General features: G+C 45.0%; 1 protein-coding gene across 4 annotated transcripts in view; it reads left to right on the top strand.

Moving 5' to 3' along the window:
- The window catches only part of KLHDC10 (kelch domain containing 10), a 70,221-nt gene extending 57,072 nt beyond the window's left edge, over positions 1 to 13,149 (top strand). For all 4 annotated transcript variants that reach the window (XM_050785033.1, XM_050785032.1, XM_050785035.1 and 1 more), the window contains 6 exons: positions 62 to 210; positions 1,969 to 2,053; positions 3,344 to 3,410; positions 4,882 to 4,929; positions 6,860 to 6,999; positions 7,955 to 13,149. In XM_050785033.1, the coding sequence (XP_050640990.1) occupies positions 62 to 210; positions 1,969 to 2,053; positions 3,344 to 3,410; positions 4,882 to 4,929; positions 6,860 to 6,999; positions 7,955 to 8,164 (699 nt within the window). In that variant the 3' untranslated portion in view covers positions 8,165 to 13,149. The remainder of the gene's footprint in view (positions 1 to 61; positions 211 to 1,968; positions 2,054 to 3,343; positions 3,411 to 4,881; positions 4,930 to 6,859; positions 7,000 to 7,954) is intronic.
- Positions 13,150 to 20,475: the final 7,326 nt, after the last annotated feature.

Genomic DNA, 20,475 nt, shown 5'->3' with positions numbered 1-20,475 from the left:
GTTTACATTCTTTAATCAAGTGTTAACAAGTCGGTCTTATTCACCTTTCATTGTTATCCAGGCTATGGCCATCATCAATGGCTCCCTTTATGTCTTTGGAGGGACAACCGGCTATATTTACAGCACAGACCTGCACAAGTTAGATCTCAATACCAGAGAGTGGACACAACTGAAACCAAACAACCTATCCTGTGATCTACCAGAAGAGAGGTGAGGTTCTAGGATTCAAGCATATTTATTCTTTCGTGTTAACGTTTGACCTCTTTCAGAGTATTGGCAATATGAAGAAAACCCTTTGGCTCCAGTTAGAGTAACTAACTGGCTGTTGGATGTTAGATCTCAGGTAAGTAGTAAAGAAAGGTCTATAGTGAAAAAAAGTTCTTCTGGTGAGGAAATAGTATTTCCTTCTAAACTACAGAATTTTTTCCATGTCATTTCCTCTTATATTTAGTCTTTCTGCATTAGGAAGATAGTAGTAACACTTTGAAGAAGAAACCAGTGGTAGCAACTATAACCAAATTTCGTATTATAGGCAAAACAATTACTGTCCAGTTACTTTTTGATTTCCCTTTTTTTTTTGAGAAAGGGTCTCACTCTGTCACCTAGGCTGGAGCACAGTGACATAATCATGGCTCACTGCAACCTTGACCTCCTGGGCTCAAGGCTTTCTCCCATCTCAGCCTTCCGCCCAAGTAGCTGGGACTACAGGCATGTGCCACCACATCTGTCTAATTTTTTGTACAGATGAGGTCTCACCATGTTGCCCAGGCTGCTTCTCAAACTCCTAGGCTCAAGCAGTCTACCTGTCCTTGGCCTCCCAGAGTGTTGGGATTACAGGTGTGAGCCACCATGCCACGCCTGATTTCCCTTCTTATATTGCATATTAGAATTCTTTGCCTCATTCTCTCACAGACATATCATCAGTACAGGGCACAGGGCCATCCCCACAGTGAATGTGAATGTTGATTGGATAAATGGAAGGAAGCTTGCATGGGTGGATGGGTGATGAATGATGGATGGATGGATGGATGGATGGATGGATGGATGGATGGAAGGGTCATTCATTTTAAGTGCCGTGTTAAACATCACATGGTTCTCTCTAGTTGCCTTCTAGTAGCAGATCTATATCTTTCACTTTGCTAACAGCAGTTGCCTCTTCATAGAATTAAACTCACTGTGGCTGGGCGCGGCCTGTAATCCCTCCACTTTGGGAGGCTGAGGTGGGTGGATCATGAGGTCAGGAGTTCGAGACCAGCCTGGCCAACATGGTGAAACCCCGTCTCTACTAAAAATACAAAAATTAGCAGGGCATGGTGGTGGGCATCTGTAATCCCAGCTACTCAGGAGGCTGAGGCAGGAGAATCGCTTGAACCTGGGAGGCAGAGGTTGCAGTGAGCTGAGATCGCGCCACTGCATTCTAGCCTGGGCGACAGAGCAAGACTCTGTCTTGAAAAAAAAAAAGAACAGAAAAAATAATTAAACTCACTGAAACACTTGAAGAGATTTTTTCCCCCTCCAGTTTGAAAGCAAAGACAGTAAAACATTTTTTATTAACTCTGTTTAGATGAATCCAGTGTCTCTTTGTTGCCTCTTTAAACAAAATAGCATATAGGTGCTAAGGAAGAATTTATCTTAATTGTAGCCTGTTAGTGGGCTGATCATTGTAAAACTTAACATAAGAGGACTTGGGAGTTGGCCTCTTACTGGAATGATTTTGATGTAGCTTATTTTATCAGCAACAAGGCCTCAGGTAAAGAAGGAAATAGATTAAGTTTTCAAAGCATTTTCACGTGGTTCCATTTTATGTATATTCGGTTAGTCATATAACCAATTCACTATTGTTAAACACTTAGGTTATTTCCAATAATTTATTATTATAAATAATGATGTAATAAAAATCCTTATAGCTAAATCTTAGGTAGATCATTTTTCACTTAATTATAAATGAATTTTTTTGTAAATTTTCAGATACCGACATGAAATCGCACATGACGGGCAGAGGATTTACATCTTGGGAGGTGGTACGTCCTGGACAGCATATTCCTTAAACAAGGTATATTTTTTTAAAAAGAAAAAAAGGGAGAGGGAGAAGGAAAGAGGCATGTGTCAACTAAGCAAGATAATTCTGTTATTTTAGGTATTTTAATTTTTGAGCACATTCCTCATTAACGCCTATTTTGTGTTGGATGCACTTTATATTATAAGGTTGAACCCTGTGCCCCAAAATGCTTTCAGTTGACAGGTGTTATTTATCACACACTGAAAATACTTTGTGAAAATTATCCCCTTATGCTGGATGAGGAAAGTGACTAAAAGGAAGGCATAGTAGCTTGAATGGAGCAACTAATTAGAATTGGAAGCAGCATTCTCAGAATGTCACATCCGCATCATCATCACTGCTGTGTATCTAAAAAGAACAGGCTTGTTTAGGGTTGCACGTCACGAACTTGAGAAAGCTGAGCTCTGAAGGGCTGTTATTCATCCATCCCTGTGGCATTTCTAAAATGTCATAGTCACACATCCCAGGGGAAACCTACATTAGGCTGTAGAGCTCCTGGACTGCTTGGAACCTTAATGGTCTTTTTCAACTTTTGTCAAAACTGAATTCCCACATTCCCTTACAAACACTTGCTTTTTTCTGTTATAAAAATGATACATGCCCCTTGTAGAAAATGTGGAAGTTGCAGAACAACATACAGAAGAAAATCAAGAATCACATGCACTGCAGCTTCTCATTCCAACCTTTTTCTTCATTTTTTCTGTGAATTTAAAAAAGTGAGCTGGGTGTGGTGGCTTATGTCTGTAATCCCAGCACTTTGGGAGGCTGAGGTGGGCGGATCACCTGAGGTCAGAAGTTTGAGACCAGCCTGGCCAACATCATGAAACCCCATCTCTGCTAAAAGTACAAATCGGGAGGCTGAGGCAGGAGAGTCACTTGAACCTAGGAGGCGGAGGTTGCAGTGAGCCGAGATCGTGCCATTGCACTCCAGCCTGGGTGACAGAGACTCTATCTCAAAAAAAATAAAAAATAAAATAAAAAGCGAAATCATATATGTGTTTAATTTTCAACTGCCCCATTTAATGTTTTCCCATATATTTGGAAAGATCAGAAAAAAGCAAAAGAAAAGAAGAAAGACTTTTCAACTAAGAATATATGTTTATGCAGGCTACTGCTGTTAAAAGTCCAGTTTTCTATATGGAAAATCACTGTACCTTCTGCTCAGTTTTGCTGTGAACCTAAAACTGCTTTAAAAAACAAAGTCTGTTTTTAAAAAATCCATTTTCAGGCTAGCTAAAATTACAGTTATTTATGTATGTGTATATGTTCTTTTTTTTCTCTAAGATCCATGCCTACAACCTTGAAACGAATGCATGGGAGGAAATTGCAACAAAACCCCATGAAAAAATAGGTAAATTTAAAGTATTGATTAATTTATTTTTAACAAACATATATTATACTTTTACTCATTTTGGAAGGAAAAAGTAATTTTACTGAGTTATATGGTAAGTTAAATATCTGTTGGGCCGGGTGCAGTGGCTCACGCCTTTAATCTCGGCACTTTGGGAGGCCAAGGTGGGCAGATCTCTTGAGCCCAGGAGTTTGAGACCAGCCTGAGCAACATGGTGAGACCCTGTCTCTACAAAATATACAAAAACATTTGCTGGTCATGGTGGTGTACACCTATAGTCCCAGGTAGTTGGGAGACTGAGGTGGGAGAATCACCTGAGCTTGGGAAATAGAGGCTGTAGTGAGCCATGATTGAGCCGCTACATTCCGGCCTGGGCATCAGAGTGAGACCCTATCTCAAAAAAAAAAAAAGAAAAATCTGTTGAACTGGTATTAGAAAATACTTGTATTCCTTAGTCCAATTATAATTATTCCTTAGGGCTGGGCGTGGTGGCTCACGCCTATAATCCCAGCACTTTGGGAGGCCGAGGTGGGCGGATCATGAGGTCAGGAATTCGAGACCAGCCTGGCCAACATGGTGAAACCCCATCTCTACTAAAAATGTAAACATTAGCTGGGCGTGGTGGCGTGTGCCTGTAATCCCAGCTACTTGGGAGGCAGAGGTAGGAGAATTGTTTGGACCCCAGAGGCAGAGATTGCAGTGAGCCAAGATCACACCACTGCACTCCAGCCTGGGAGACGGAGTCTTGCTGTCAAACAAAACAAAACAAAAAACAAAAACCACACACACACAAGTAATTATCCTTAGTGATTGAGGAAAGAGACTTTTAATCCTCTTTATTAAGTTATTCGGCAGAAGCTGAGAAATATGGGTGATATAAGAAATTGGAGCCTAAATAAAGATCTACCAGCTGGGTGTGGTGACTCATGCCTATAATCCCAGCACTTTGAGAGGCTGAGCCCAGGAGTTCGAGACCAGCCTGGGCAACATGGTGAAACCCTGTCTCCACTAAAAATACAAAAAATTATCTGGGTGTGGTGGTGTGCACCTGTAGTCCCAGCTACTGAGGAGGCTGAAGTGGGAGGATCACTTGAGCCAAGGAGGCGGAGGCTGCAGTGAGCCAAGATAGCACTGCTGCATTCCAACCTGGGCAACAGAGTGAGACCCTGTCTCTAAATTAAATAAATAATAAAGATCTACATATCTCTGTGTGGGTAAAAGGGCTTGGGAAAGCCACTAGCAACTCCTGTCCTTTCCCTTTGTTTCTGGCACCTTAGCATTGTACTGTTACGATGAGACTCCTGATGGCTTTTGAAATACGGAGGGAGTGGAAGGGCTAGTCAGTGTTTGCTTAACATGCAACAAAGGGATTGTTTTGAGTTACACATAGTATGTCTTTCACTGTGTTGTATCAGTGTGATTCCCAGTCTTTCTGTAAGTGATGGAACTTCTGTGTTTGTGTGTTTGGCAGGCTTTCCTGCAGCCCGAAGGTGTCACAGTTGTGTTCAAATAAAAAATGGTAAGGATTCTAAATAACATTTTGCTTCCATTTCTGTAATTGTATCTTCTGAAAATGTCTTATTTCCTAAAGATAGCCCCCTCAAAAGAGGCTCATAACTTTGAGAAAAGTCTATTTCTGGTAGTTTAAACTTAAAGGGAAATTCATAGTGATGCCTCTCTCAGCCATTTTCATCATGTAAACTAGTATGGTGTTTGGGTTCCCTCAGTTATTAGAGAACTCAGAAAATGGTGATAACTAAGCTTTTATTTTAGCACTTGATCTTCCAGCATCCCACACCTCAACAGATGTCTGTGGTTACGGTGACTAATACTAATAATTTTGACTGTTTATACTGTAGAGACCTCAGCGAACATTGTATTAAAATTGTAATAACTCCTTCAGAGTGATATTTCATAAAGTTGATTCTGTTCTTTCTCTGATGCCAAATGGAACTCTTAGCTCATTCTTTGGCCATATTACAACAAAGGCGTTGTATGGCTTCAGAAAGCAGCTGCAGCTACTTTAACTAAATGTGATAAGTGACTCCTCTCTGGATAACCTTCCTGTCTTTTAATTTACAACTTATTTCATCGTTTGATATAGCTCTTAAATTTTTTCTGGGAGGAAAGTATGTATAAATGAGTTAGATAGCCTGTATGCTTTTAGCAACTTAGTTCAGATATAACTGGGATTATTCTGCCATCTCTAGTTCAGAGGGATTTTTTATTGTGCTCCTGCTTTCTGGATAAAATTTATAGATAATGACATTGCTCACATTTCTCTCTCTGAGAATGGAACTGTACTTTAGGTTTTCCTTGAATCCTAGCCAAAAAAGTTTCCAGTGCATTTTATAGCTTAAGTATTGTCTTAAACTTGGTCTAGACCTGAGTTAAGAAATTTATTCATTTAATTCTTTGAGGTCAAGCACCATACAAATAGAATTCAACCTTAGTTCTAGGCATTTCATTTGAAGGTTCACATAGCCTTTGTTACAAGTTGTCTAATTAGTTATAACTAACTGATTTTACCAGAAAACCCACACCTCTCATTTTGGGAAAATTATTCCTAATAACTGTACAGATCAAACAGAGCTTCAGTTTGTCCTCTTTTAGCTGAAGAAAGCTTGGAAGAGCCTCTCTTGTGTTCCTAAACTGAACACTGCAGTGAACGTTCCTCCTCAGAGACTTTAGACTCTATGAACAGATAAATGTATGGTCTTTCCAGGACATTATTTAAAGAAGAGTTTGCAAACTGGTGACCTGCACATGTGTTTTGTTTGGCTCATATATGTATTAAAAATTGTTTTGAGGCCAGGGGTGGTGGCTCATGCCTATAATCTTAGCACTTTGGGAGGCTGAAGCGGGAGGGTCATTTAAGCCCAGGAGTTCAAGACCAGGCTGGGTAACATAGTGAGACCTTGTCTCTTAAAAAAAAAAATTTAGTAGCCAAAACTTAAAAATCAAAATATTTCATTTTTAAAAACATCCAGATTTCCAAGCTTGCCTTGAAAAAAAATGGGCAATATGGCAATTGCCAACCTTAAGTCTCTTATAGTAATGAACAGCTGGGACTGCATAGCTGTCACCTCTTTTAGAGCATGAGCATTCCTGTCTGTTTTCCTGAGCCTTCTGTTTATCTTCCCTAGACCCCTTGCTCATTCACTTTCTGTGCCTGGAATCTGTAGGTATGTGTTTGAGTTTGGAAACCTTGACATGAAGGCTCCCTAGAGGCTTGCATCCTTAGTCCTAGTGAATACCCTGACGTAGCGTCTCAATTCTATTGAGGGACAAGACAACAGCATGAGAGGCTGCACAGCAGAAGTCATCTGTGTCATGGGGCAATCGACTTCACTGGCCGCATGTCAGCTGGCTGTGTGACCTACTCTAGAACACTCCATAGTTTTGGCTGTTTTCCTTTGTGTGATCTTGGCTTTCTCTTTTCTTCATAGATGTATTTATTTGTGGGGGCTATAATGGAGAGGTGATCCTGGGAGATATCTGGAAGTTGAATCTGCAGACTTTCCAATGGGTGAAGCTCCCAGCTACCATGCCGGAGCCAGTTTATTTTCACTGTGCAGCAGTTACACCAGTAAGTTTTTATTTTCATATCTTCCTTATGTGGTTACAGATGATAAAGAAATCTTTTTAGAGATATTAGCAAGAAAAAAACCCAAATATGGGCAAACCTTAGATTATTAATAATGTATTTTTAACACTTCCTCCCAAAGCTAGGCCATCCTCTGAGAAAAGAGGAGAAAAATCATCACACCCAAATTTGAGAGAATAACATAAATGTAAGAGAAATGCTACCTGTGGCATTCCGGCCCTGACCGTGATGTCGAAGGTGTCCTGGGAGGGTGGAATCGTTTTACCCCCTTGATACCATATTATTGAAGGTCCCGCTCATTTCTTGAAGCGATGGCCTTTATTTTCATCTTTGTATTACCAACATTTGGCATTTTGGATACTTAATATAGTTTTAGTTTAATGTTAGTTAATAGTGAAATTGTTTGTTGTTGAAGTAAAAAAAATTCATAGTTATAGGCCGGGCGCAGTGGCTCACGCCTGTAATCCCAGCACTTTGGGAGGCCAAGGCGGGTGGATCCCGAGGTCAGGAGATCAAGACCATCCTGGCGAACACGGTGAAAAAAAATACAAAAAATACAAAAATACAAAAAAAAAATTAGCTAGACGTGGTGGTGGGTGCCTGTATTCCCAGCTACTCAGGAGGCTGAGGCAAGAGAATGGCGTGAACCTGGGAGGCAGAGCTTGCAGTGAGCTGAAATCGTGCCACTGCACTCCAGCCTGGGCGACAGAGCAAGACTCTGTCTCAAAAAAAAAAAAAAAAAAAAATCATATATATATAGTTTTTCCCTTAGTAATTCGTTATTTAAACCCTCTTGATCTCCACATGATATTGGGATCAGTGAGGAATTCTTGTCTCATTTCAGTTTGATTCCATCTACTGTGCTCTTTCCCCGCTGAGTCTTCAGCCTTGTATGTTTCTCTCCCATTTGAATTTGTCCTCTTTTGACCACTCTTAGGCTGGTTGCATGTACATTCATGGAGGAGTGGTGAACATCCATGAAAACAAACGGACTGGGTCATTGTTTAAGATCTGGCTGGTCGTACCTAGCCTGCTGGAACTGGCATGGGAGAAGCTGCTTGCGGCCTTCCCTAACCTTGCAAACCTCTCCCGAACACAGCTTCTGCATCTTGGACTCACACAGGGACTCATCGAACGCTTGAAATGAGGATTTCTGGACTGTTCATTGATACTGGAAATGTTAATTTAAAGAGACTCCTTTATTTATGGGCAGTGTAGAATGTGCTACAAAGAGGATTGGTTACCCTGATCAAGGCCTTATTTAGAAAATACATCAGATGCCTTTCTGTAAATTGGTTTTTCAGTTTATGGACATCTCACTTTCCCACGTGCTTCCTTCTTTGCTTCTCTTCCTCCTGACCCATTACATGCACATGTATTCACATACTCCCTCTTCCTTCTCGATGGAGTTAAGGGAAAGCCTGAAAGTACCTTAATAATGTTTTTAATCAAGACAGATTCATTTTTAAAGGAATTCTGAACAGTTCCATGTCATACAATGTTCTAGAAATTAAAACATCACCAACATAAACAAAAATGAAATTTAAAAATTTTTACATCTAGCAACAGCAACAACCACAAGTTTAAGGGAAGCTGAGAAGGCTAACCTTGGGAATCTTGCAGGTTATACTTAAACCTAGATGTTTAACTTAGTGTTTTCAAGATGTGTCTAATTGACTAGTAGCTGGGTCTGATGGCAGCAGTGGTTGCCATCTTGTTGCATAGATAACTCAAACCTACCCTTTGGCTTTGAAGGAAGGTTAAGCAGCCCAGCACCTCTTGGTTAGTGATTTCTTTCTCATCCTCATGGTGCCAGCAGTGGGTAGAGTTGGCTGTCAAAGGACTCATATGTGTGTCGTGGTTGTGCTCTTTGTTGTTGCTCTTAGAAATTATAGCATCAAGAATGTTTCAAATGGAAACACTTGTGGTGGCCAAAGTTCTTCATTCTGGCAGTTTTGAAACTCTCTTATGCTTATGAATGGTTTTAAATATCTCTTTGACTTCTTCATGGGGAATTGCAGACCCTAAATATGTGATGTAAATGCCGTGTAACATGAACACAAGTTCCCGAGGGAGGCCAGGGAAGAGCCAGGCAGAGAAAACCTGCATCCTCTGGGCTTGTTAACTTGGCTTCCGCTCAGGCTATGGTCTTTGGCTATCATCTTGGCCATTTCCTTTTGAGAACTTGTTTCTTTTGTAATCTCTGGGCCAGGTACCTGCCATTTTCTCAGGCAGTTGGTCCTTGATTTTTCCCTTAGCTTGTTGCCTTCTTTTCTGTCTGCTTTAATGTGCATGGTGCTGTGAGTAATTGTCTAGTTATTGGATACAAGGTCTTGGGGGTAAAGCCACAGGTCATCCTTCCTGAAGAACCAAGTATCATTTAAAAACTAGCATGAGGAAGGAATGAAACTGAGTAGCATTCATTTTTTGTGTGTGAAATTTCAGTTCTGGTTTGTTTGATTTGTTTTTTTAAATTCTAAAAAGAATGACATAAATTTTCACTTGCTTTGCCATCAGGCTGCTAGGGGAGCTGAGCAAGAGGCTCACTATGCGCATGTGTAAGCCGCAGGTGTACTCAAGGTGCTGAAGGCGTGCAAGGGGCAGCGCTGGTCCTCCCGGGGCCACCTCACAGCAGGAGACTTGCATGGGAGAGTTGGAACACACCTTTCCTTTAAGTGCCTCTTTTTTCACCTAGCTTTTAAAGTTATTCTTTTTCCTTCATCTCAGAAGGGATCTCTTTAGCTTATGTGTGGATTTAAAATGACCTTTGAGCTACAGTTAAAAAGTTACCATCTGGTGTTCAGTTCTGGGGAAGAGAAAACCGCGGCCTCCAGACATGCTCCTGATTTCTAGGCCTTATCATACCATCCCCTCTGTGATGGGTTGAGTTCATGGAGCCTGTATTCTGGGAAGTCTTATAATAACCACGCACCTGTGAACTTGGGTCCTTTCTGGGGAGTGAGGAATGTGGGAGAGAGGCAGGAAAAGGAGCAGCTCCTCTAGGGGCCCATCCTCCCACATCTTGCCATTACCAGTCTGTGTAGCCCTTAACCTCCTGCCACCACTGCCAGGCTTGCTTCTCTGTGCTCTCCCAGAGCAAGCCAGTCTGAGCAGCTCCATTAGTCCAAAACAGAGCTTTGCTGCATGACTCCAGCCTGGCCTCTGGATATTTGGTGGAAATATATCCCAAATTGAACAAGCCAGGCTGTCTAGGGTGGCAAGAGGATTTTTGACCTGGATTTATACAGGGACCAAAGACTGAATGCTCAGCCTCTGTGCTTAGACTTTCATGGTCCTTAGGATAGAAGCAAGTCTCTAGCCCTGCTACACCAGAGAGCTGAAGAGAGATGTGGTCTGGTTCCATCCACACTTGCTGGCATCCTTTGTTAAGCCTCCTGAGGGCAGTCTTCTTTGAGGTAGACCTTGGAGGCCTGACATCGAAGACCTGTGTGTTTTATTTTCATAAAAGTATATATCCTTGGTCTAAAGTGTCTTCTTTTAATATAACACTAGTAAAAATGACGTGGTATGACCAGCACTCAGTGCTATAGAACCACACATGTGCACATGTTCTGGATGCCAAATGACTGTGTGTGAATGACTAAGTGTAGATAACTAGAAATTAGATAGGGGTCATCAGGCATTTCAGTATACCTATAACCAGCACTCGAAATTCCTGACACTGTTTACTTGATTTAGGAAAGTTTATGCCTGCTGCTTCTCTGCCTCTTTGAGGTACTCCCAGCCGTCTTACTACAGTCCTGTAAATTTAAGTGCAATATGTAGAAACATATGGATATATACAGATTATATATATGGTGTAACTATAAAGCAGGTAGACTACTTTTTTTGCGTCTTGGGGAAGTGAGCTTATTACTTTAGGGTCAAATTATGCCAAGAATTTTAGATGTGATCAGCTGGCTTAAGCCAACTCATGGGAAAGCTGGATTTTCAAGTCTATGTTTTCTTACTCCAAGATGGAACTCTTAGAGACTCATTGTTCCTTAAGTGTGTTAGAGTTGAGATTTTTTTCTCCCTGTCATCTTTGCATTAGCTCATGTTTGCATGTCTTACATTTTGTTGCCCGAGAACAAGGAAGTCCGTCTGTAAGGAGTTTCCTAAATGGAGAATTAAAACCTAGTATTTAACACTATCCATTCTCCCATGTATATACTAATTTATCTGGGAATGTAACACTTTATTAAATGAAGAAAATGATGCTTTCTTCATTTAATATTTTCCACATCCTGGAAAAACTATAAACTGACACAGAATAAATTGAAATCTTAACTATCCTTCAGGGGCTAAACAAAACCCTTTCCATTGGCAGAATCTCCTTTTTTCAGGGCCATAATGACACGATGTAAAAATTTGCTTTAAACCATTCATGTCCTTACATAGCTAGATTTTAAAGTGTAATAAGCATATTAACATTTTTAAGCAAAAGATAGGTTAACAGTGACCTTTGGTTATCCACCAGTAGCAAGAGTAAAGCACAGATCATTGAAATCCATAGATAATCAGTGAATCAACTTTTCTATCAAACAGTAGATGCATTTACATTTATTTTTCCTCTCTATCCTTTCCTCTAAGCACCTGTTTTTCCATGGAATGGGGCTAATGAGTAGTTAGAAAAGGAAAAGGAACAATCAGTAGGAGCTGACAACCAGTGACCATATAAGCAGCTGATTGCCTGTAATTAGTCAGTCTGAACAATTAGAGTTGAATGCTGACATTAGGAACCACAGGTGGTAATCCTGAGTAGATGTAACTCTTCAGCATCATCTCCTGCCCTGAGCTCCAGGCCATCTCTCCTCTAACCACCAAAGAACTCTTAGTACCTATGGGAAGGAAAAGCTGTGTGCAACACAGAGAAAATTCCATTATTTGAACACATTTATTTGGCTCTTGATAAATACTTTTGCTTTTCCTCTAATCTTGCAAGATGTCCTCCATTTTCCAGTCACACAACTTGGCATGTAGGAAAGGTTGAATGATCCTCTAAGGCTGTGTTGGTCTTAGTATTCTGTAAAACCAATTTTTTTTTTTTTTTTTTTGTGGTCTTACAGATGTTTAGAAAGTGGCACAGGTTACTGAATTGTCTACCTGCCAGCATTCTGATGTAGCACAAAAAGCTATTTTCCTTTATTTTTTTGTATTAATTTTTCTGGCATTGAGCTCTAGGGTGGATGAAGGTTTATGGTCCTCTGATTATAAGCTCCATTCTAAAAACTGGTCACTGTTAGCTGAAATTGCTGTGGTTCCCCAAATGCCTTGGAACTCCAGACGCACCCGCAGGGCCTGAGGTAGGTTTCATAGAGTTCTAGGACGTCCGTGTGCGTTGCCACCAGATCCTGTCTAGCAATGGCCTTTCCCTTCTAAGATCATTAGATTCAGCCAAAAGCGACCTCTTCCCTAGTCTGGTGTTATGAACAGAAGTTCTGAGTTGTGCTACAAAAGTAGTTCCATCTTTTTATTGTAATTTTCATGTTTTTAATTTGAAAAAAAAAAAAAAAAAACTTTTTATAAGGTTTTTTAAGGGCCCTGCTTAGTCAGTGTACAGGATGGAGTCAGAGGCAATTTTCAGGAAAAAAAACCCAAAAACCAAAAAACAATGTCACCAAGCGGTAGTAATTGTTATCTTACTAGTTATACATTTAGAATATAAAGGAGGCATCAGAAAACACACTCTCTAAAGCCACTTCCTTGTGCACAGAGTCTGCACAGGGAGAGCACAGGCATTTCCCTGGAAAAGCACCTGCCAATGATGAATTTCCTGGAAGAACCTAGGCAAGAAAGAAAGCCTCTTTCTGAGACGCAGTCTCTGGGAGGTGAGCCTCGCTTTGCTCTTCCTACAGGGTATGCTTGGGCCATACACAATGCTCGCCTTACTTTAAAGCTATTTTGCCACAGTCCTGTTAAATAGTGTGGACGTCCTTTTGCAGTCTGGTGTGCATGCCATATGATCAGGACAGCTTTTCCACTTTACTCGGTTTCCTACAAGCAAGTAGGAAATATAGTGAATTTACCCTAAAATGTCCAATCTGTATTTATGTACCTTGTCAGTGTTTTGCTGTTGGTTTTCTAAAACAATCTGATCAATAAATCTTACCCAAATCAATTTGGTTCAAGGCCACCTTGATTGTCTGATGGTAATTTGTGTGTACGTGAGCGCACCTGTATGACAGAAGCGTCAGTCCTACCCACCTCCACCACCCCCACCAGGCTCAGCTTTTCTCTGTAATATCTGTGAGTCATCTGCCTTCCACCCCCACTCCGCTGTGGGTTCTTTATCTGCTCACTGTCTGGAACTCCTGGACACACAAGAGTTCCCTCACCAGCACGCTGCTCCCTCCACAAAGACATCAGCAAGGGAGCAACTGCCGGGCAGCCCACACTCCCTCTCACCGCCCCACCCCATGTTCCCCAAACCACCTCGAGACAAGTTTGTATAGGTATATCAAGACTTTTCTGAAGGGCTGGAAGAGCTACAGAGAATTCAAAGGAAAAATGTGAACCTGTATATGTAGTCATGACTGTCTTTATGATCTGAGGGAAGAGCCCCAGGAGCTGCTGAGCCCTGTGCAGGGGTCCTCTGGGGGTGAAACTACACTTCCTAGCTCTGCCCTTGGCCTTCCAGATGCTTCCCCCACCAAAACCTCTGTTTTGTGATACTGCAATCTCTAATCCTCTAACCCTTCTCCATGCAGTACTTTCCTCCATGTCTGCTTAGTCCAGAGTAGGTAGGCAAGGATACTCCCAAGTCTGGTCATTTTTCAGGTCTCCCTTCAAGAATTGCACAAATGCCTCTTATTTTTCAGTGTTTCCGTTGGTTAACTATTGGATTGAGCACACCTTCCATGGACAAGTAATCTTAGATATTACAATATACATCTACAAGGAAGAAGAGAAGCAGTTTCCACCCATTCATCCGCCTTACAGTTAATACTTTATTATGCAGAGCAGTCTTCTCTCCTTGGGTTTATTTCTCCTACCTCTTAACTATACTCCTCTCCAACCTACCAGATATAGGTAATGGACCCTATACCTTTCGGTCTTTAGACCAGCCAGAGCTTTGAAATGGACTCTTATGTGCATCTGATTTGGTTCTTAATATAAGGCATCTAAGACCCATCTTGGCCTAGTGGGAGGGGTTTCAGTGGCCTTTATGTGTATACAATTCTAGTTTGTCAAAATGATATTGTTAAGCTACTGTAATTGAACAACCACATTCTCTTGTAGTTAATCTTCTGCAGTAATTGCCTGAGGGAAGAAAACACTGGTAAAACCATCCAGTTTCCCTACTGCCTTCACATGAAAGGCCAGGTTCTAGCCCAGTGCTAGAGCAATAGAGCTTTGTGCAATGGTGGAAATGTTTTGTATCTGCACCATCCAATATGGTGGTAGCCACAAGCCACATGGGGCTTTTGAGTACTTCAAATGTGGCTAGTATGGCTGAGGAACTGAATTTTTAATTTGATTTAATTTTCATGTATTTATATGGAAATAACCACACATGGCTAGTGGCTACCTCTTAGTGCAGTTCTAGAAAGAGATGACCTGGGGGGTTAGGAGACAAGGGCTCTGCTCTTGGCTCAGTCCATAATAGCCCTGTTCTGTATGCAACTTGCTTTTCTTTGGGTCTTGGTTTACTCATCTGTCAAATGTGAGGTTAGCTAGATAATCCCCATATCTAACATTCTTTATTTAGGATGTTTGGCCAAGAGCCTGGAGCATAGTGGTGAGTACCATAGGTGTACAGCGCTAGGACTAGAGTTACCTCTTAAACTTGATCCTGATCTTAAGATCACTGATCTCATCATGGTGGGAGGTCTACTGCCCGCTCCAGGTGGTTCCTTAGTGAGTGGCACAGTCAGGATTTCCACTTGCATAGTACAGGCTCCAAGAAAAAGTATTGAAAATAGAGTAGGGACTAGAACACGGCCACTGCCAGGCCACCTGTAACCCACTGGTTTCAAAATCATGATCCATACTTGTTAACAATACAGATTCCTGGGCCCAAACCCCAAGGATTAGATTTTAATAGGTGTGTAATTTTAATAAACTCTTTCGTTGATTCCAGTTCAGCTGGTTTAAGATGTTTGGGAACCACTGTCCCACAGCTGAACTAACTGGCCAATGCTGGCCAAGCAAAAGTAAACTTTGCTACTTTACTTTTTAATGTCATATTTCATTGTCCAGCAGGGGACTTCATTGCAAAGGCCAGAATGAACGTTTCCCAATCCTTGCCCCATTAGAACTCAGTGGCAGACAGAGTACACAAGTATTCTCCACTCCTTGGAGAACCACTAAAATAACAAAGTGGCCCTAGTTTCCTTTTCTCTGAAATGGGCCAATAATAGTAACCTCTCTCCATACTACTGTGTGGCTGAAATAAGTACATATGGGTAGAGTGCCTCAAATGACACCTGGCATATAGTAAGCATTATGGAGATATTGACTGTGATTGCTCTCTAGTTGATGGAGTAAGAAATAAAAGTAAAACCTGGGTGTGGTGGCTCACGCTTGTAATCCCAGCACTTTGGGAGGCTGAGGCGGGCCGATCACCTGAGGTTGGGAGTTCGAGACCAGCCTGACCAACATGGAGAAACCCCATCTCTACTAAAAATACAAAATTAGCCAGGTGTGGTGGTGCATGCCTGTAATCCCAGCTACTCGGGAGGTTGAGGCAGAAGAATAGCTTGAACCCAGGAGGCGGAGGTTGCAGGGAGCCAAGATCGCACCATTGCACTCCAGCCTGGGCAATAAGAGTGAAACTCCATCTCGGGGGAAAAAAAAAATGCTTACTAAAAATTACAAAGTTAACCAATAAAGAAGAAACTAAATGTAGGACAAGGGAGGGAGGGTGGTGATGCAAGTGAGCTGAGTTCTGCTCTCCATAGCAGGAAGGGGATAAACAGAATGTCTCAGATTGAAGCAATAGCCGGGTACACATGTAAATTAGAGATATAGAGGTGGGTATCAGGCCGGGCACGGTGGCTCCCGCCACTTTGAGAGGCTGAGACGGGCAGATCACCTGAGGTCAGGAGTTTGAGACCAGCCTGGCCAACATGGCGAAACCCTGTCTCTACTAAAAAAACAAAAATTAGCTGGGCATGGTGGTAGATGCCTGTAATCCCAGCTACTCAGGAGATTGAGGCAGGAGAATTGCTTGAACCTGGGAGGCGAAGGTTGCAGTGAGCTGAGATTGTGCCATTGCACTCCAGCCTGGGCGACAGAGCAAGACTCCATCTCAAAAAAAAGAAAAAAAAAGGTGGGTATCCAAAAAGCAGCCACAAGAGCTCACAGAGCTCATGGTAGTAAGACAGGTGATGAGGCAGAGGGGCTGTGGCAGTGACTGCTGGTTTTTGAGTGTGATCCTGATTTTTTTTTTTTTTTTTTTTACTTTTTCTGCCTTCCTAAAGCAGAACCTTCCGTAGCTCTTTCAGTCTAGCTCTTCTTCAGAATATGGCAAGTCTGAATCTCTTCTGACCACTAAGACAGGGTGATTCAAAGCATGCAGCTAGAGTATTCATATTTTCAAGTTCCTCCCTGGTTCAGCTGCAGCCTCACTGGTACTTGAGAATCTTTGATTTAAAAGCCAATCCTAGAGGCTAGTGGAAGGAAAAAATGGAGGGGAAGGAGGAGGTTTTTAAAAAATACACACTCTGTCAAGTTTTAGATGTGGGGTTTTGTTTGTTTTCGCTTTATTTGAGACAGGGTCCCCGGCTGGAGTGCGGTGGCTCGATCACCGTTCCCGGGCTCAAGTGATCCTCTTACCTCAGCCTCTTAAGTAGCTTGGACCACAGGCATGTACCACTACACCTGGCTTAGCTGTGATTTTATCCTGTTGCCCAAAGCCTATTCCTTACCATCCTCTCCATTAATAAAATCAAGCAAGAACATTATTGTAGAGCAGAGGTTTTTTCTTTCATCCACAGCCAGGGGAGAGGAGGTAGTTTTGAGTGACATACAAAGCCGACCCAGCCAATCTGCTCACCCTGCACTGGCCTTGCAGCCTCAAATGCAAAAGCAAAAGGCTTCTCAGATTCTCCAGCAGACAGCTCAGCAGGGGGACCTCAGCAGCCCATGCAGGAAGGCAGGTGCCACACACTGCTCAGGGAGGTCAGGAGCCACCCCAGCCCAGCTCCAGGACTTGGGAAGAGAGGGCAGAGACAGCCGGGAGCTCTGACCACTAACTATTTGGGGGCCCCACAGCAGGCTGGGAGCTTTAGAGTATTGCAAATGACATCCATGAAAAGAGAAAGCAGCTGCCATGCAGCCTGTGTCACCTTAGAGGGGTCAGACTGGTCAGTTTATCCGCCTCGAACCTGCCACCTAGAACCGCCAGGCTGAGGAGGCTTTCACCATGACCGCCAAGGATGTGTTCAAAACCCCCACTCCACTGTCAGGGAGCAAACTTAGTCTCCCAGCCCCAGAAAAATACATCCGGGCCATGCAGGCCTCTTCTGCACCTGGGTTATTTACTACCCAAACCTCACCTTGAAACAGCTAAGATCAGGTCATGGTTCAGGATGTCGGCTCCTGCCTGGGCTCACCCTGCACGGTACAGGCTTGCTGTCCACAAAGATGCAGTTTATAAGAACAGTAGGCACGGGGGTATCTCAGAGCTACTTGCGTACTAGGGCATCCAGGATGAGAACTCCAGCTTTACACCGGATCTAACCCCGGACCCCAAGCACACACACTACCCCAGAGCCCAGCCTCTGCACCCCCTGCCATGTCAACCAAGCATTTTCAGTTCATTTTCTCCTCGGCAAGCCTGTATTGAATTGCAGGCCTAGAAGTTTTATCCCCGTTTCACAGATTGGCAGGCTAAGACAAGACAAATTCAGTGGTTTGCCAAGGGCCAGAGAAGGGAGCCCAAGTCTGCAAGCCTGCAAGGTCGCGTTCATGAGAACTTTCATCCTGCTATGACTCGGCGGCAGGCACATGGGCCTGGGTGGTTACTGAGAAAACTCTTTCAGAAGGGCTTTCGGGGACGTGAAGTCACCCCTGGCTTCCCGGGATTCGGGGTTGGGAGCAGCCGCGCAGGAGCGGTGAAGCCAGAGGCCAGGGCGGTCCGTGCTGCGGGCACCTCCCCAAGGCCCGGTGCGCTGGGCTGCCCGCCCCGCTGGCCATGGCCTGGTCACCTGCAGCGCACATTGCTGGGGAGGAAGAGCCGTGGATTTCAGTCTGTATGCCCAGATGATTAAGAAGCTGCCGCCCGCTAGCGGGGAGGGGACTCCGCCGGGAAGTGGCCCCCGCAGCCCGGCGCCGCGGCCGCACGTCCCATACTGGAGGCCACCGTCGCTCACCGAACATCTGGCACGCGCCGTTGGTGCTGGGGTGCTGCGGGAGCGGGCCCTGCCTTCGGGAAGCTCCCATAGGGGAGGAGGCGATCGATCAGACCACAGCAAACGAGCAAGATGACCACAGTGGCCCATGGAAGGGGACTAGGAGCAGTGTGGCTTAGAAACAAGGAAAGCCTCCTGCCCGGTGTGCACGGGGAGTTAGAAAGTGTGACCATACTGTTCAGGGCAGGGACAAAACCCAGCTTCTGGTGTCTTCTGCAAGGGGAAGAAGCCTGGTGGTGGGAGCCAGGGCAACCCCGGGGAAGAGGCGGCCCCGCACAGATCATCAGGGGCTGGGACGAAGGGTTTGGCTTCTCTAAACGCAGCGGGAAGTTTTAAGCCAGAGCCACACAGAGCATCCCTGTAGCTGCCGCAGGAGAGTGCGCGGGGTTCCCAGCAGGGCGAAAGCACCTTGGGGCCGGGACACTTCTGCTCCCATGACCCCCGCCCCAGCAGGGCGCCCCTGTTTGGGGAACAGCCAGCAATCAGGGACAGCGCCCCAGGCCCCGCTAGCGCCAGCACTGGCAGGTCGGACGGAACAGGGGAGGGGGCCCTGGCCAGGGTGGTCTCAGGCCCTCCCCACTAACGTCAGCTCGACCCAGGGCCTCTCTGCGCAGCCCAGCGCGGCTTGCCGGAGAGGCTCCTAGGACCGGAGGGGAAGCCGCTCTGAACCGGAATGATCTAGTTTGGAGCGGGTTGGCTCCCTCCCTGCTCCCCCGCCCACTGCTCTCCCTCTCCTTCAGCGACGGGCTGGTTTTTGCCGCAGTCTCTGACCAAGGTAAACAGGAGGGAGGAGGAAAGACGGCTCTGTTTCCATGGCAACCCAGAGCCCAGAGGGCAGGCGCTGTAGTTCTCCGGGATGTGCGGGGGTGGCTTCGGGGAGAAGAAAAGGCTCCCTGGAAAAGCCACAGGGAGGAAGGACCCTCCCATGCACACGGTGGGGTGCGTTCAGAAGTAGGGGATGGAGGGAAAAGGAGAGGGGTCAGGCACCCTCGGTGAAGTGGAGAATTGAGCAGGGGCCTGGGGACACAGAGACACATAAGGCCAGGGGTCACACCGAAAATGCAAGCGCACACCCTCTTCTGACCACTCAACCCAGGGAGCAGAAAAGAGGTGCCAGAGCGCTCAGAGCTTCCGAAATCCACACCTCCCTGGTCCTTTCCAGAAAACCCTTCCAGGGGGCAGCTCAGCCCGGGGACAACCACAGAGGTGGGATCTGGGCCCAAAGACAGGTGTCACCTGAAACAGGCCACTGTTGTCCGGCTGCAGTATGCTGGGAGGACCAGCTCCCGCTCCACCCTGCTCCCCCTGGGAGGAAGGTTGACCCCAGCGTGGGAGTGTGGCTGTGGAAAGGCATCCTTGCTGCAGCTGTGACTGTGATGGGACAGCAGAGTCATGCATAGGATTCTAGGGCTGGGGGTCCCAGAGGGGTGGCCCTGCCCCTCCTGGGGGCCAAGGACTGTCACCATGTCACTACGGCACTCTCCAGCTGCTGACCGAAGCCCTGGCTGACCACAGCCCTGCCACATTCCAGGTCTTCCCTCTGTAGCAACGTGAAGAGACTGCAGTGAGGTGTGGAATTGGGCAGTTCTTCCGGATTCATTAAAAACTCGTTCCACCACAGGAGTCAGCCTGGCCACTCAGGTGTGGGGCGGGTCTCTCCTCATTTCGCTTTCACCTGCGTGCCCAGGGATAGGAGAAAACGGCACAGAGAGAGGTGGTAGAGGGTAAGCATCCTGCCCTGGCAAAGCTGAATGAATGCGGGTAGCTTCAGCCCAGTGAAGCAGCGGTAGGGGCGCCTGTGGGGCCCTGGGTGGAGGTGCCCTCTGACCTTGGTTTCGCTGGGCCAGGGGGTGAATGCTTCTGGCAGTGGAGCTTCCAGGCCCGGAAAACCCAGGCCTCTTCTCACAGGGGCCCTCAGGTGCTTGTGGACTGCCCAGAGACAGAAGAGAACTGAGGGTGGGAGGGCCTGCTTTCGCCTGCAGAACACCCTGAAATGCCCCATTTACCCAGCTCTCTCCAGGGCCCGCACAGTCCAAACTTCTCTGGCCTCAACTCCTACCACTGTGCTTTTGCTTCCTCTTGACCAGCCACGGTGGCTTCC

Source organism: Macaca thibetana, chromosome 3, assembly GCF_024542745.1.
Source record: "Macaca thibetana thibetana isolate TM-01 chromosome 3, ASM2454274v1, whole genome shotgun sequence".
Lineage (NCBI taxonomy): Eukaryota > Metazoa > Chordata > Mammalia > Primates > Cercopithecidae > Macaca > Macaca thibetana.
Note: the sequence above shows the minus strand (reverse complement) of the source record. Positions and strands in the feature narration are given on the sequence as shown.